The sequence below is a fragment of the Pogona vitticeps genome, chromosome 2 (genome assembly GCF_051106095.1).
Source record: "Pogona vitticeps strain Pit_001003342236 chromosome 2, PviZW2.1, whole genome shotgun sequence".
In the NCBI taxonomy this organism is placed as follows: Eukaryota; Metazoa; Chordata; class Lepidosauria; order Squamata; family Agamidae; genus Pogona; species Pogona vitticeps.
In genome coordinates, this window is record NC_135784.1 from 84,616,767 (window position 1) to 84,631,215 (window position 14,449).

Consider the following 14,449-nt stretch of genomic DNA (forward strand, 5'->3'; position numbering starts at 1 on the left):
GAGAATTTGAGCCTGGTGACATTTGTAAAGGGATTAACAATAGAAAAATACAAAACCACTTCTGGCCACTATGCTACCATTTTTGGTAGTATATTATCAAAGAAGGATATAAGCCAAGGAGAAGACAGAGGTTGGGAATGAGGGACCTCAGTACCAGGAGCTAGCTTTCTGGAATGTGTTGTGAATGTAGAGTCTGTATATGTGTACACATACACATTGCAATTTGTTTGTGGGCTGCTGCTGACCAGACTTCATGACATCTTCCCTCTCTTTTCCAGATTGTTGGCACACGTTTTCTTCCTGAGCTATTTGAGTGGTAATAATTTCCTTCCTCGAGACACCACTCCTTCCACCCCATGCAGCACTCTCTGCGCCCCAAGTGTGTGACTGGTGCCCTACGCAATGTGTGTTTGTCAAACCATGGAGGTGGGGAAGCATGGCAAGAACGCAACCCACACAAGAGGCCGAGGGGTCCTGCTGGAGCCTTTCATCCATCAGGTGGGCGGCCACAGCAGCATGATGCGCTACGATGACCACACTGTGTGCAAGCCTCTCATCACCAGAGAACAGCGCTTCTATGAATCCTTGCCTCCAGAAATGAAAGAATTCACACCTGAGTACAAAGGTGAGCTTCCTAACACCTTTGGAGAATCATGTTGAAGTCCAGACTGTGCCTGCCTTTCTGCTCCTGTCTGGGAAATATTTATCTCTCTCACACACATGCACACACAGAGGAATTGCATGTGTGATCTTTGAGGAGGGGTGGGCAACTTTTGTTGTTATGTTGCTGAGCTCATGCACATCGACATCAGAGACTGTATTGCCTCAGCACTTGGGTGTTCCTCTAGAACTGCTCCACATAGGAAGATTCTTGTGTGTATTAGCTGACTATTATTGTAAACTTGTCAGTGCAAGAGATGATACTGTGCTTCACATTACTCCTGTTGCCATATGTAGCAAAATATAGCTGTTTCAGTTTTAAAACACCATTATTTCATATTGTCAAGTTTACCTTCATAGCAGCCCATTGGAGTTTGAGTCTTTTTACATCTGGAGAACTGCATACGGAGAACAGGAGGTGTCCTCAGTCAGGGTTTCCTTTACAAGTCTAGATCATTGGAAGTTCTTAACCATGACAGCATCTTTCATAGCCTCAGATAGTCAAACACTACCTGAGTTTAGTTGATTAGAGAAGAGAGTGTTTAGTGTGCTCACATTGTTTACAAAGATTGTGAGGAATTGGAAGTAATGTTTGGAAAGTGGAGCAAACAGAATAGCAGATTTTGGAGACAAGAAAACTTCCAATGGTAAGTTGGAAAAGCATTAGCAGAGAAGAATGATGTTCTTGCATAGTCATAACAAAGGCAGATAGAATGCTATGAATGAGCAATGCATTTTTTGCTAGACAGTTTCCAGAGGGCTGGAAGTATCCGTTAGCCAAAGATGAATCCCCTCATCAAGGGGCCAGGCTCCATCGTAATGTTGGTGCTGTCTCACAATTGTGGAGATAAGGCGGTAGAGCATATCACTCAGTAAATAACATGCACTGAATTTCAGTAAAAGTATGTTGACTCTTCCTGAGTACATCTTCCTCTTCAGTGGGTCACAAGGTCTTTTACATTTTTATTAATACCAGTGGAAATATGTGACAAAGCAAAGCTAGGCTGGTTATTTTGACTTTGTTACAGCATGTGACAACATTCCCATTTCTACTGAAATATTCTGTCTTACTGGAGAAAATAGGTTGTATTTCAACCTGGAGTTATTCCAGTTAATATTAAGGCTGATATAGAAGAAGGTGTAATCATGCCTACTAATGGACAAGAATGATTTAAAATTTATGGAACACACTCTCCGAGCATAGGTTCTGGATGCAAACAATAGCTAGACCTGAATGAGGTACATTAAAATATTTATTCTACCTTCACAGGGCAGAGTTCTGACTCCAAAATACATTTAGCTACTCTTTTGAAGTGTCAGCAGAAAGTAAATGGCTATCTTTTGTTTCTCCATTATTAAACTCAGATGGCCAGAAAAGAGGATTTTTGCAAGTTAGAATTTGCAGTCTAAGGCATTAAATAAACCTTGATCCATTTACCTGTATGAGGAAGTTTTTGTTGTGAGAGACTGTTCATTTGCTGGACAGTGTCTGCGGGCTCTAGATCATAGGTTACCCAAAGATGGATCCCTTCATCAGGGGGCCATGCACACATGGCCCCTCCGAAGGCCCCTCCCATGCATGCACGGCCCTTCCCACACCCGTGCGGATGCCCACACACACGCTAAACCAATCTGTGGAGGCAAAAAGGTTGGGGACCACTGTTGTAGCTGAATCCTTTCCAGGACAACTGCTTGGACGATCCATAGTAAAGACTGAATAATAATTTTTAAAAGCATTTGATCTTTTATCAAATCCACTTACTACAAGTACTGTATGTTGAATTGTGATGCATTCTTTTCTGTATACAGTAAGATGGAAGATGCTGGCTAGACAGCTCAGTAGTTTAGGTATCTGGCTGTGGAGCCAGAGCTTGTTATGAGCGGAGGTAGCCCGTGGGGCTTTGTGCAAGCTGCAGAGACCCAGGATATCTCCAGAAGAAAGAGAAACTATTTCAGAGTATTGTCTGCTTGGAAAACCCTGAAAAGGATAGCCATGAATCAGAATTGACTTGATGGCACATGGTTATCATTTTTATTATTATTAAGATGAGAAAAAAGAGTAACAGACATTTGCCATGTTGATAATTAAAACAAAAAGCAATAGCAAGCCCATTGGTGAAAGTGCAGACTTAATTCTTGGCTGCATAAGTACATGAGTGCCCAAAATGCAAAAAACCTCTTGCCCTTGGTTTCTTCCCCCCCCCCAACTCTTTTGTCTTCCATCCCATTTCATCCTTCTGATTTTTTTGTGGGTTTTTTTCCCTTAGTCCAATTCTCGAGCACCGCAGCTTTTTGTAGTGCTAGCTTTATATTGGCACCATATTATTAGGAATATCATGTGAGAAGTCTCACAAGTGGCTTCTTTCTGGCAGGTGTTGTATCCGTTTGTTTTGAAGGAGACAGTGATGGCTACATTAACTTGGTAGCCTACCCCTATGTGGAGAGTGAAGCCTTGGAGCAGGAGGACACGCCGGAGAGAGACCAACCACGTCGCAAACACTCTCGCAGGAGCCTCAACCGGTCAGGGAGTAGCAGTGAGCACAAAGAGGAGAAAGCAGGCCTGGCCTCTGAAACTCCAGAAAGGTACTAGGTATTTACGTCACTCTTTTTCAAAATAGCTATTCAATAGTTGCTTCACTTCAGCAATCCCTTGCTTGGTGTTTGATGGTATGATTCTCTGTAGCAAATTAGGCCTTGTGTGCCCCTGCCAGGTAACTCCTGAAGCTTTAGCACTAAAGGAAAGAAGTGCTTGGTCCTCACCCACTATCTGATGGATGGAAATGCCCCTCCCCTCCTCCTGAATTACTCAGTGAAAGCAACTTGATTTAGCAGCCCAAATGCTAATTTCTGTTCTGCTGTAGTTCCTGTCCACAGCAGCAGGCTTATTTATCATGTTATATTGTGCCAACAGCATCCAGGACACAAAAGGTCTCAAGAGTGTCCATTCAGATGTTCCATTTCAGATGCTAGATGGAAACAGCAGTGTGAGTTCTGAGAAGATCACCTTCAATCCATGGAGTCTGCGCTGCCACAAGCAACAAGTGAGCCGTATGCGCTCAGAGTCCAAGGAGCGAAAGCTCTACAGTATCCTCCAAAAGGCGGAACTTAGCCCTATGTTGGTGTCCACTTCATGATCCATTCTTAAGCCTTGGTGGGCCCTGTTTGGAACGTTCTCTCTTCCAACACAAGAACAGACCTCTCTTCAGTAGCTGTTTCATAGCATAACTGTAATGCTTGTCACTTTCACCCATTGGCCTTTTTCTGTAGTCCGTCACCAATATTCAAGTGCTTTTTCTAAAGAAGAAGATTAGCTAACAGTGTCAGAATGAGAGTTTATTTCCCCTGCTTATGATTTCTCTTTCCCAAGTAATGTGTTCTGTCGGAAAGTAAAAATGTCCCTCTCTCAAAACTGTTATCCTGTGGGTAGATTTTGTATGTCCCGTTCCTTCCCTCACTTCTCTCTGAACCTGTGTTCTCTGCCACAGTGTTCTTTAAGAGAGACCGTGGGGGACTAAGCAAGGCAGTTATAGGGATGTAGAGCTTCAATAGATGAATTCTCCTTGACCAGCTCCTCAGAATTCCTTTTGCTGGAGAATGTGGTACACCACTTCAAACTTCCTTGTGTGCTTGACTTGAAAATGGGGACCAGACAGCATGGGGATGATGCATCTGAGGAGAAGGCTGCTCGGCAAATGAAGAAGTGTGCACAGAGCACTTCAGCCACACTAGGAGTACGAGTTTGTGGAATGCAGGTACTGCATGAGGTGCTAGCAAAATGTAACTGTTGCTGCAGGATTTATAGTGGGAGCAACTGTTTCAAAGTTGGACAACTCCTGAGGAATTTGCTTCCTGTTTTAGAAGTTTGGGGCAGAAGGGAGTGGATGGAAGGGAGATCTGTGGGTCGTAGCCAGTGCTCGTATCCAGCTGGTGGCATGGCTTTTCTAAGTCGAGTGGATTCCACTTCCCAGAGCCAGCTGCATCCATCTGCTCTGGAGGGTTGGGAGACTTTCTGGCACAGATGTAGGGCAGCTGCTAGGAGTGGGGAAGGAATGGGTGAGGAAACTTTTATAAAACCTGCTTGTGCAGTGTGGGATTCAAGTCACACATTTTACCCACTCCCTGAGCATGTATTTCTAGTTCTCAGACTGATTTGAAAGCATGTAGAAAAAAGGGTTGTCGATCTGTCCTTTATCCGGAGGCATTGTTTCAGTGGCAAAATGTCAAGATATATACAGCCAAAGTTAAGAAAACGTTCCAAACAGTGAATAATGCTCAGATTGGGAACCAGGAATATTAAGGGGGAAATTTATGCATTTACCTGAGAGTAAATTTTATTGAACACAGTGGGATTTACTTCTAACTATACATGGATTTATGCCTTTGTGCATTGTTGGGGAGCTGATACTGAAGATTGCCAGCTGTTTTAACAGTGGAGTTCTCAAGTGTCATGGTGAGCTCCCCTTAATGAAATTAGATCAAGCTAATGAACTGTAATTAGACTAAATGTTGGTAACACAACCAGCAGTGCCTATGCTCCATTTTAAGGGAGTGAGGTCTCAAAAGGTTGCAGATGTGCTATGAGGTTATTACTTCTGCACTTAAAGAAAGATTGTGGTGAAAGGCACAGGAGGGTTGGAAAATGGTGCACTGTTTTCAGGGTACCTATTCAGTAACATCTCACACAGCAGTTTCCCATTCCAAGCTGATTCGTTATGGGGCATGTGCTACAGTGTTCATTTCATGGTACTCAATGGGGTCCTAGTTTATCTGACAGGGCTCTGTCTAGCCATTCCGTGCTGAAAGTAGACCTGGCCTCTGAAATTCCTGTCATGAGACATAATGTTAAAATTACTCCATTTGGTGCTGATTTCATTAGCACCCTCTTAATCATCTTGAGTGCTAAGCAGGTCATTTTTTTTGGTTTGCTATAAATCAGTTCCGACTTGAAGGCACAAGTTGAACTGACTTATAGCAATCCTAATGGGGCTTTTGGTGGAGGTGAGATATTTAAGGAGTGGTTTTACCAGTTCCATGCTTCCAGTGAGTTTCCATGGCTGAGTTGGAATTTGATCCCAGGTCTCATTAGTCCTTGTCTATCCACTACACCAAACTGGGTATCCCAAACAGTGCATTTTTTCTTTATTTGAAACCTAGTAATCAGCATGGATGGAAATACAATTTATATTGTGTAAAGCTATATAGGGACTTCCACGTGGGTGGCATCACAGTGCACTCCAAACAGGAAAAATATATGTTAGTCAGGGTGTTTCCTCAACTACCCTGTTTCCCCGAAAGTAAGACCTAACCTGAAAATAAGTCCTAGTACGATTTTTCAGGATGCTCATAATAGCCGCCCAGAGTGGTCAAGTGACCAGATGGGTGGGATATAAATACAATCAATTAATCAATCAATAAGCCATAGCCCAAAAATAAGCCCCAGTTAAGCAAATCCCTGCCCTCCACCATTGTGCAGCAACCAGGAGAAAAAGACATGGCTATATTTGAATAAATGTAGATAGTTGTACGTGAAGAAAATAAAACATCCCCTGAAAATAAGCCCTAAGGCATTTTTGGAGGAAATATTAATATAAGACCCTGTCTTAATTTTGGGGAAACATGGTAGGTCTGATCGTTCTCTGTTAGCTGAAGATATCTTCACTGTTTGAACAACGGAGCCCTCTGCTGGAGGGTGATCACCTGAAATGTAGTAAACCTTTGAACTGCTTTCTCTTGATAGTCACAATTCTGTATTTCCAAGCTGACGTGTAGATCTACAATGCAGAAACTCTTGATTCAATTATCTTGCAGTAGCTTATTTTTACTCTGAATAAGCATAAATTAACAAAATGTCTAGTTAGCCTGTCAACAGTTTCTCTGAGTGTTTAATCCAACTGGATCCAGCCTGTGATTCTATGGCTAGCAGTACCATACTATATTTAGAAAGGAAATCTTGGTATTCCAGAAATGCAGAGGTTTCTTTTCAGGTACTGCACAGAAAAATAGTGGATAATTACTTCATTGTAGATTCTGTATTTGAAACCTCCTAATCAACCTGGATAGAAAGCCATTTTATATAGTATAAAGCTACACGGCACTGTCTAGATCAGGGGTCTCAAACTCCATTTACCTGGGGGCTGCTGGAGGCAGAGTCTGGGTGAGGCTGAGCCACATCAGATTTTCCGCCAAGCAGAGCAAGAGCCCGAGGAAGTCGCACAGGAGTTTCCTTAGCCCAGCTGAGGCTCCGAGGAGGAGGAGAAGGAGCGCATGAGCCCTCCGACTCCTTCTTCACTACCACCACCACTACCAGCAGGACGAAGAAGCGGAAAAGGGAGGGAGCGCTGGCAACTGCCTAGCCAGGTGGGGAGGAGGGCATGACATAAAATTAAAAAACCCACAGAATCGCCTTGCCAAAGGAGAAAAACCCCCATCGGTACCTGCGAAATTAAACAGAACAGGGCGGGGCCCCCCACAGGTGTGCTCGCATACACACAAAAAGCACACACGGAGGTCTGGCAACCTTCCTCTGAGGGTCCCCCTCAAAAAAGGCGCACTCAGCAGCAGCAGCTACCCCCACCACGACAGAGGAGCAAACTTTGCCAGGCAAGCCCAGGCAGCCTCCAGAGCAGAGGCAGCTGAAGCAGGATGAAGAGGAGGAGGAGGAGGAAGCACCGCTGGACACTGAGGTGGCCGCTGGCCGGGCTGGTGCTGGGGGTGCCGAGAGAGAAAGAGAGCCAAGGAGCTGCTTCCCTGGAAGAGACGGCAGCAGCGGCAGCTGCTGTTGGCGGCGCTGTTGGAGGTGTTCTTTGAGGACGGGCTAGGAGCGAGCTCCGCCTTCAGGCATCGCTCAGATGCTCGGGGAAAAGGACTGGCAGTGTGCCTTGCTTGCCGGCTCTCCCCCAAGAGAGCGCCTCTTGCATCCTCCATCCGGAACTGCAGTCTGCCAGCCGGCAGACAGGCGGGGTGGCTGGCAGGCTGCAGTTCCGGATGGAGAGTGCAAGAGGTGCTGTCTTGGGAGAGAGCTGGCGAGTGAGGTGAAGCTTTTTTTACTCTTGACAGCAGAGGACACGTGGGCGCTTCAGGGGGGTAGGCAAGGTGGGGGCCGCAAACTATCATCTGGCGGGCCGCAAATGGCCCCCGGGCCACATGTTTGAGACCTCTAGATGTTTCAAGTGTGTGGTATCACACAGCGCTCAAAACAGCAAAATGTATATTAGTCAGGATGTTACCTCAAGTACCTTCAGTTGAAACTAAAGATAGGATTAGGTAGTTAACAGTAGTTTTCTTTTATTGATTTTATGACACTGTATATTGCTTGCATTATTCTATTGATGTGATTTGTATGACTATGTCGTAAACTGCCCAGAGTGTTCTAAACTGGGGAAGTGTACAAGCTGAATGAATGAATGAATAGATGCTTACAGTGCTTAAACATGTCTGTTCTGGCTTCTAAACTATTGTATGACTTCTGTCTGCCTTGCAGGTTTATCAGCTGGATACAGGGCATTATTTGTGCAGGAATAAATACTATGGTAGAGGTCTTTCCATTGAGGGTTTTCGCAGTGCTCTCTACCAATATCTCCATAATGGTGTTGAGCTACGAAAGGACCTATTTGAGCCCATCCTTAGCAAACTGCGGAGTCTGAAAGCTGTGTTGGAGAAACAGGCCTCCTATCGCTTCTATTCGAGCTCTTTGCTCATCATCTATGATGGGAAGGATGGCTTGTCAGAGGCACACATGAAGCCAGTGGACCTCTCTCCCACAGACAACCTACAAGATTCCAGCAGCACAGAGGCACCCACTGTCCAGCCCAAGGTGGATGTCCGTATGATTGACTTTGCACACAGCACATTCAAAGGCTTTCGGGATGACCCCACTGTACATGATGGCCCTGACATGGGGTATGTCTTTGGACTAGAGAGTCTTATCAACATAATAGGACAGCTGCGAGATGAGAATCAGTAGCCTTGGGCTGGATTTCTTAATTTTTTCCCTTGGTTATAGGAACAAAAAGGACCACAGCTCCTACAGAGAAAGCAGACCCTGCTGCTTTGAAAATATGATGTTGCTCCAACGTACTTAATTTCATCAAAGGACATGACACCCCGGACGATCCTGGCAAAATGGCTGTGATGATCCTGACCTGAACTCTTTGGTGGGAGAGACAATCTCATGGACCCTTGTGTTGGGCATTTTTTACCTGGCACTTGGCCCATGTTGTGCACAGCCCTGTGCTTATATGTCTGTTAAGAATGTGGAAACTAACTCCAAACAAAAGAAGAGGGGTGATATTCTAGGGGGGTAGATTTTGGAATTCTGATATCCTCCTTCCTCATCAGCCTTCAGCTGAGGCTCTATGGTTTGAACTTCTCTTCTTTTGCTCCAAAAGGGCATTCAGATCCAAGCAAACATTAGTTATGGGGCTGATTGAGGCACATGATTTGCACATACTCCACTCTGCTGTTGCTGCCCCAAGCAGATGTGAGAGACTCTTCTAGAGGTTACAGATGATACTTCATTTATCTTCTCCGATCTGGGCATTCTCAGATTATCCCAACTGGGGAAATAAATGACCAAAGGAAAATAAGTGCAGTGCTTTAATGGTTTTGTTTTGCATCCTGTTGGTGAAGTTTGCCTACCTCCCCTCACTGTTTCCTGCAGTTGATAGAAACGCCAAATTCCAGAATGGTCTGGTTAAGTGTCTGCATCATCATCAAGGTCTCTAATGTTATGGAACATTCTGGCTGCTTAAGCTAGTGTCAGTTTCACATTCAGTCTGATCCTTGCATACAACCAATTAGGCATGTGCTGTTTCAGATCTTGATGATGTAGTAGTCTCTGATCCAGCCTCATTCCAATCCAAGCAGTACGGTGCTGGATTGCAGCTTCCCCTGCTTCTGTTCCCAGCAGGCGTCCTGCTGAAATTGAGCACTTCCATACCACTTCCACCCACAAAAATAAAGTACCTGTGAGACAGTTGATGAGAAATTTGGGCATCTTCATTTTTGGAACTTATCCCCAATGCAGAGGGAAGCATCCGTCTGGCTCTGAATGGTGGCCCTCTTCTGAAAAGTGCTGCCACCTGGGTTTGTTTTGACCTCAGGGAATTGGTGTTTGCTGGCCTTGTTCCTCTGGCTAGTGACTTTTTGAATGCAGCTGGGCCATGTTCCAGCCTCATGTATGTATATGGGTTTTGTGCAGGGGTGGGGAGGGGGTGAGGAGAGGTGTTAGTGGTTTACAGCATTAGTAGTGACAGCACTAGATTACTGTATGGATAAAATTAGTTTAAAGCTCTTGGTGGTTGTGAGAGCTGAATGATCTGTTCCTTGGGAAACAGTCACTCTCATTAGGGCTGGGCCTAGTACAGAGAAATGCACTAGACCTCTTTGAAAATGCACTTTGTGGGGAAGGGGTTTGCTGCCACAGGGAATCGCTGTCGAGGCATTACAGTTGAAGACAGCTGTCCCACGTGTTTACTGATGGATTCATTAGGAAGGGTTCACTTTTGTCCTAGAGCTCCTGGTTTCTGTATTGAATCTTGTGCTTTTCTTTTAGACAGGTATAACCTTCACAGGTCCATCTTGATAGTATTGGTGGCTCTCTTTCATCAAGGAGTACCTGGTGGAATTTTCTCAAGTGCCAGGCTGTGTAGTCTGCAGAAGCAAAGCTTCCTGATGCTATTCTGCACATCACGAGGAACGGAGGGGGAAGCCCCTTTTTTCTGTTGACCAACTCAGCTCTTGTTCTACATCTTGCTTTTTGCCAGGTGTAGCCTCTGTAACCAGATATCTCTTATGCTTGGGAACAATGCTGTTTTCCCAGCATTACTTTGACTCCCAGATCTTTAAGGGGAAGGTTTTGTTTTCTCCTTACCCCTGCTTTGGCCTCTTCATATAAAGTTTGAGGAATCAAAGTAATTGTCGTGTTTTGGTTCAACTGCATCCTTCATGATTGCTGTGAAAATCTACACCACATAAGAGGGTTTTTTTATCCCAGCATGAGTTTTTATATAATAGGGAAGAGTATAGAAAAGTATTCTCTAAATTTCAGTGATTCCTTCCTTGAGTCCCTTATTTTAAAACAATATTTTAAAACAAACCCAACCCGGTGGATTACTGAGATCCTCACGTCAAAGAGCATGTAAATAGCACTCCCCCCCCCCTTTATGTTTCCTACTTTTGTTTTTATGACACTATAATTCTATTTGTTTGCTCCAAAAGGAACCAAAAATACTAAAGATCATGGATTTGTCAATGTTTTAGCATTGTGTCAGTTTTCAGACCATGGAACTGCAAAGCACAGTCATGTTCAATAGCAATAAGCTTTCCGAGCTGAAGTTCTTTAATTTAAGCAAGTGACATGGTTGTGACCAAGGTTCCCTCTAAGGCGTGCGTGCGCACAGGCACACAGAGCTTGGTCAGCACTGCAGCAGCAGCCAGGGTCCATGCCCGTTTACCTCCGGGTTTCAGATGAAACCCTGCCCACCACGCACAGACAGGTGAGGCTCCTGCACAGCAGGGGTGGCCATTAGAGGGAACATTGCTTGTGACTATTTTTAGAACGAGTACCTTGCATATTTGAAGGGGTTTCCTTTCACTGGTAGAGGTCTGCTTGCAACCAGGCACCATAGAAATGGAATAGAAATGGTTTCTTCTGAGTCCTTGCAAGATGCCTGCCCATATGCTGCCCCTTGGCAAGTTTTTGGTGTGTGCCTGCACACAAGTGCTTGTGTGCAGCCTGTCTGGACTGAAGGAGCTGGAATTCAGATGTATGGGCAGAGCTGTGTATGGAAACACCCACAGGGTTTGTTAGGCAAGTACTCATACTGTCAGAACAGATGAATTCAAATGTATTTCACCGTAAGAGTTATTTTAAGCCATCCCTTTGGCCATGCAGCAACATTAGTTTCTGCAGCTTGACATTTGCTTTGGATTGAAAATGAGGCTGCAAGGTAAAAGTGCCTTGTGGAAGGCACTGAGCAAGAGATGGGCAGGTCTGAAGGTAAAAAAAAGAGTGTTTGCCCGCAGCACCTCTTCTCCCAGTTGAGGGATATGATGAACTCTTGGTTGAACTTTGCACCTTTTGAACAAAATGAAATATCCTCTGTGTTTTGTAGTAACTTGTGGGATCGACCCACGAAAGAATTAATGGAAATCTTACATATAACTGCCAAGCAGGCAGCATAGTTCGCTGCTCTTAGTAATTTCTCTTGGTGGCAGTGGAGGTTCCTACTTGTTTGCTAGGGAAAAGGAGGCCCAGATGCTGAAGTATGATTAGAGAGGTTTGAATACCACCACCCCCAGCCTTGAAACAAAGGGAACTAAATTTGCCCCAGGTGGCACAGTCTGCCCTGGGGCTTTTGCGCAGTATTCCATCCTGCTCTGTTTTACGGAATAAGTGGGACAATGTTTTTGCTAACACAGGATCCACATTTCTTACAGTGCAGTTAGTCTCCTGATACTGGTCATATTTATGGAAATCTATAACTTTCCTGTTGCTTCTACCTCATTGTCTAAAATATAATCCTTCAAGATAGTAATTAAACTCCTTGTGCCATTTAGAGGTATTGTCAGAGAACTGGAAGCTAGATTGCAGGTATGTAGATGCCAAGAGTAATGTGCAAAAGCACATAGCCTAAGATAATATTTGGTTGACTCTGAAAAACTTAAAAGTGAAGAAATTACACCACCACCACGCCATGGTCCTTAGTTAGAACTAAGGTGGTGTTGCTTTTTCATGTGATTTTAAAAGCTCATCATTAGACAAGAGTGTAAACAGTCCTATCTTGAAATATGTAGAAGACCCATCAGGAAAATATGAGCATACTGTACTTTGGTAAAGAGGCTGCTGATCTGGACAAATGTGTCCCGCCAAGCCATTTTGCATGCATGCGATACATTCAGGTCCTATTCTGGAGACTTGTGTAAATAATCTTTGCAGTCTGTTTCTCCTGGAACAGCCCCGCTTGTTTGTTGCCCTTTACGGCTTGCTGACACATTTATGTCCAGTAGCGTTGATTCTTGTAGCAGGACTTTGCACGTACTGTGTATTTGCCTTTCACGTAGATGATAAATATGCTTTTTCAGCCTTCTGGAATACATAGCCAGCTCTCTCTCTCTAGCAATACATAGAAACTGCTAGTGTTGGTGTATGAACAATATAGGGGTTTCCCTTATTTTACCACTAAGGGCCAAATTTGAGTTCACATGATAAGTACTCAGTTTATTTTGTATTGATGGCAGCTGCTGCCTTGGAAGTGTCTCTTCCTCTCCTCCGCAGGAGGTGTACTACTGCACTGTGCTTTTTGTTAATAACTGATTTTTCCCTTTTAGCTGGAACAGGAGCCACCTTCTCTTTCTTAGCACCTTTGTAGCCTGGACCTGCTGCACGATCTTTCCAAAATATCAGATCAGATATTTCCCTTTGAACGATGGAGAGTTGCACTTTGGATAATGCTCAGTCTAGATTACTCCAAAGAAGGCCCTTTGTGTGTCATGGGGAAGGTTTTGTGATATGAATTTGTCTCCTACCTTATCTATTTCTGCACCTGAAACAAGTTCAAGGAAGAAAAGGAAACTTAGTTTCTCTTGAGCACTAGTGAATCCTGAATGTCAGTTTCAATTCTGTAGCCTTATTCACCTGCCTGCAGTTAATGTTTCCCATGTACATCACATCTCCCCACAGAGGACCAAACCAGAGCTCAGATCAGAACCCAGCTGCCAGCCTGCTGCTCGCTGACTAGCTGAGATGGTCAGCAGGAACAGGGAATGGTACCCTTGCTAGCCAATAGTATCTCCTTTGAGAGCAAGGTCAACAGCTTGCCACAGCCCTGTGCACCCGCCCACCCGTTCTGCTGCTATTGGTCTTTATTGCACAGGTGCAGCCTGCGGGCTATGCTGCTCTATGCCAATTTGAGGGAATCTGCTTTTCATGGCTTGGTATGAAATGGTTTATTTTGTATTCAAAAGAAGAGGCGAGTTTTGTTGGTTTCACAGACTACTTCGTGACATTCTGGAGGTGGAGAAGGGTGGGGGACTCGGGCTGCAAGGCCGATGTAACTGCTTGTTTTACAATAAGTCTGGAATGAATCATCCAAGTCAGGTTTGGACTTTGGTTTTATTTGTACTATTACTGCATGCTTATCTCAGGAGCAAAATGTTGTTTTTTATATACTTTGAGAAGCCTTGGTGTGGAATGGTCTCTATGAGAACTGCTTGAAAGGGGAGAAATGTTACTGTGAGAGCAGGGAACAGAACTGCGCCCTGCAGGAATGTTTCCCTTCTGTCTCTTCTGACTTTTCTGGAGAGATGCAGCATCACATCACAAACATCTTGTATATTTTTCATAATCTGTTTCCATGCCACTTTGTTGGGCCAAGTCAAGTTTTGGGCATGAAAAATAACAATTATCTGTATACCATACACTGCATCCCTAGCTCTCCTATTGTGTATAAAGTCATATGTATATATAAATAAACTGTTAGACATTTAATAATGGACATGTGTCTTTGTATGGATACTTTCTACTCCAGCAGCCTTAGCAATTTCACATACAGAGAGTGCATACATGCAAGATTGAACTTTACTACACAGCCTAGGCTCTGAAAACTCGTTGAGAATGGACTTAATTGACATTACCTGAGGAACATACAATCATTCAAAAAGCTCAGGCAATGCTTTGGTGTCACAGTTTTCTTTCTTGCTTCCTCCTTCCTTTCAGTTTTGTACATTAGGACTAAGGAGGTTATCTTTAGGCCTCCATTCTAGACTGTTCTCAAACCTCTTGGTTAAT

At 44.2% G+C, this 14,449-nt stretch overlaps 1 protein-coding gene across 6 annotated transcripts in view; it reads left to right on the forward strand.

The window, feature by feature from the left end:
- Window positions 1-14,154, forward strand: part of IP6K1 (inositol hexakisphosphate kinase 1) — a 39,595-nt gene extending 25,441 nt beyond the window's left edge. For 3 of the 6 annotated variants that reach the window (XM_078385525.1, XM_078385526.1, XM_078385527.1), the window contains exons 2-6: window positions 279-625; window positions 3,033-3,250; window positions 3,572-3,744; window positions 4,237-4,412; window positions 8,141-14,154. In XM_078385525.1, the coding sequence (XP_078241651.1) occupies window positions 3,096-3,250; window positions 3,572-3,744; window positions 4,237-4,412; window positions 8,141-8,623 (987 nt within the window). In that variant the 5' untranslated portion in view covers window positions 279-625; window positions 3,033-3,095 and the 3' untranslated portion in view covers window positions 8,624-14,154. The remainder of the gene's footprint in view (window positions 1-278; window positions 626-3,032; window positions 3,251-3,571; window positions 3,745-4,236; window positions 4,413-8,140) is intronic. The other 3 variants (XM_072989879.2, XM_020789804.3, XM_020789796.3) reach the window with 1 other exon arrangement.
- Window positions 14,155-14,449: the final 295 nt, after the last annotated feature.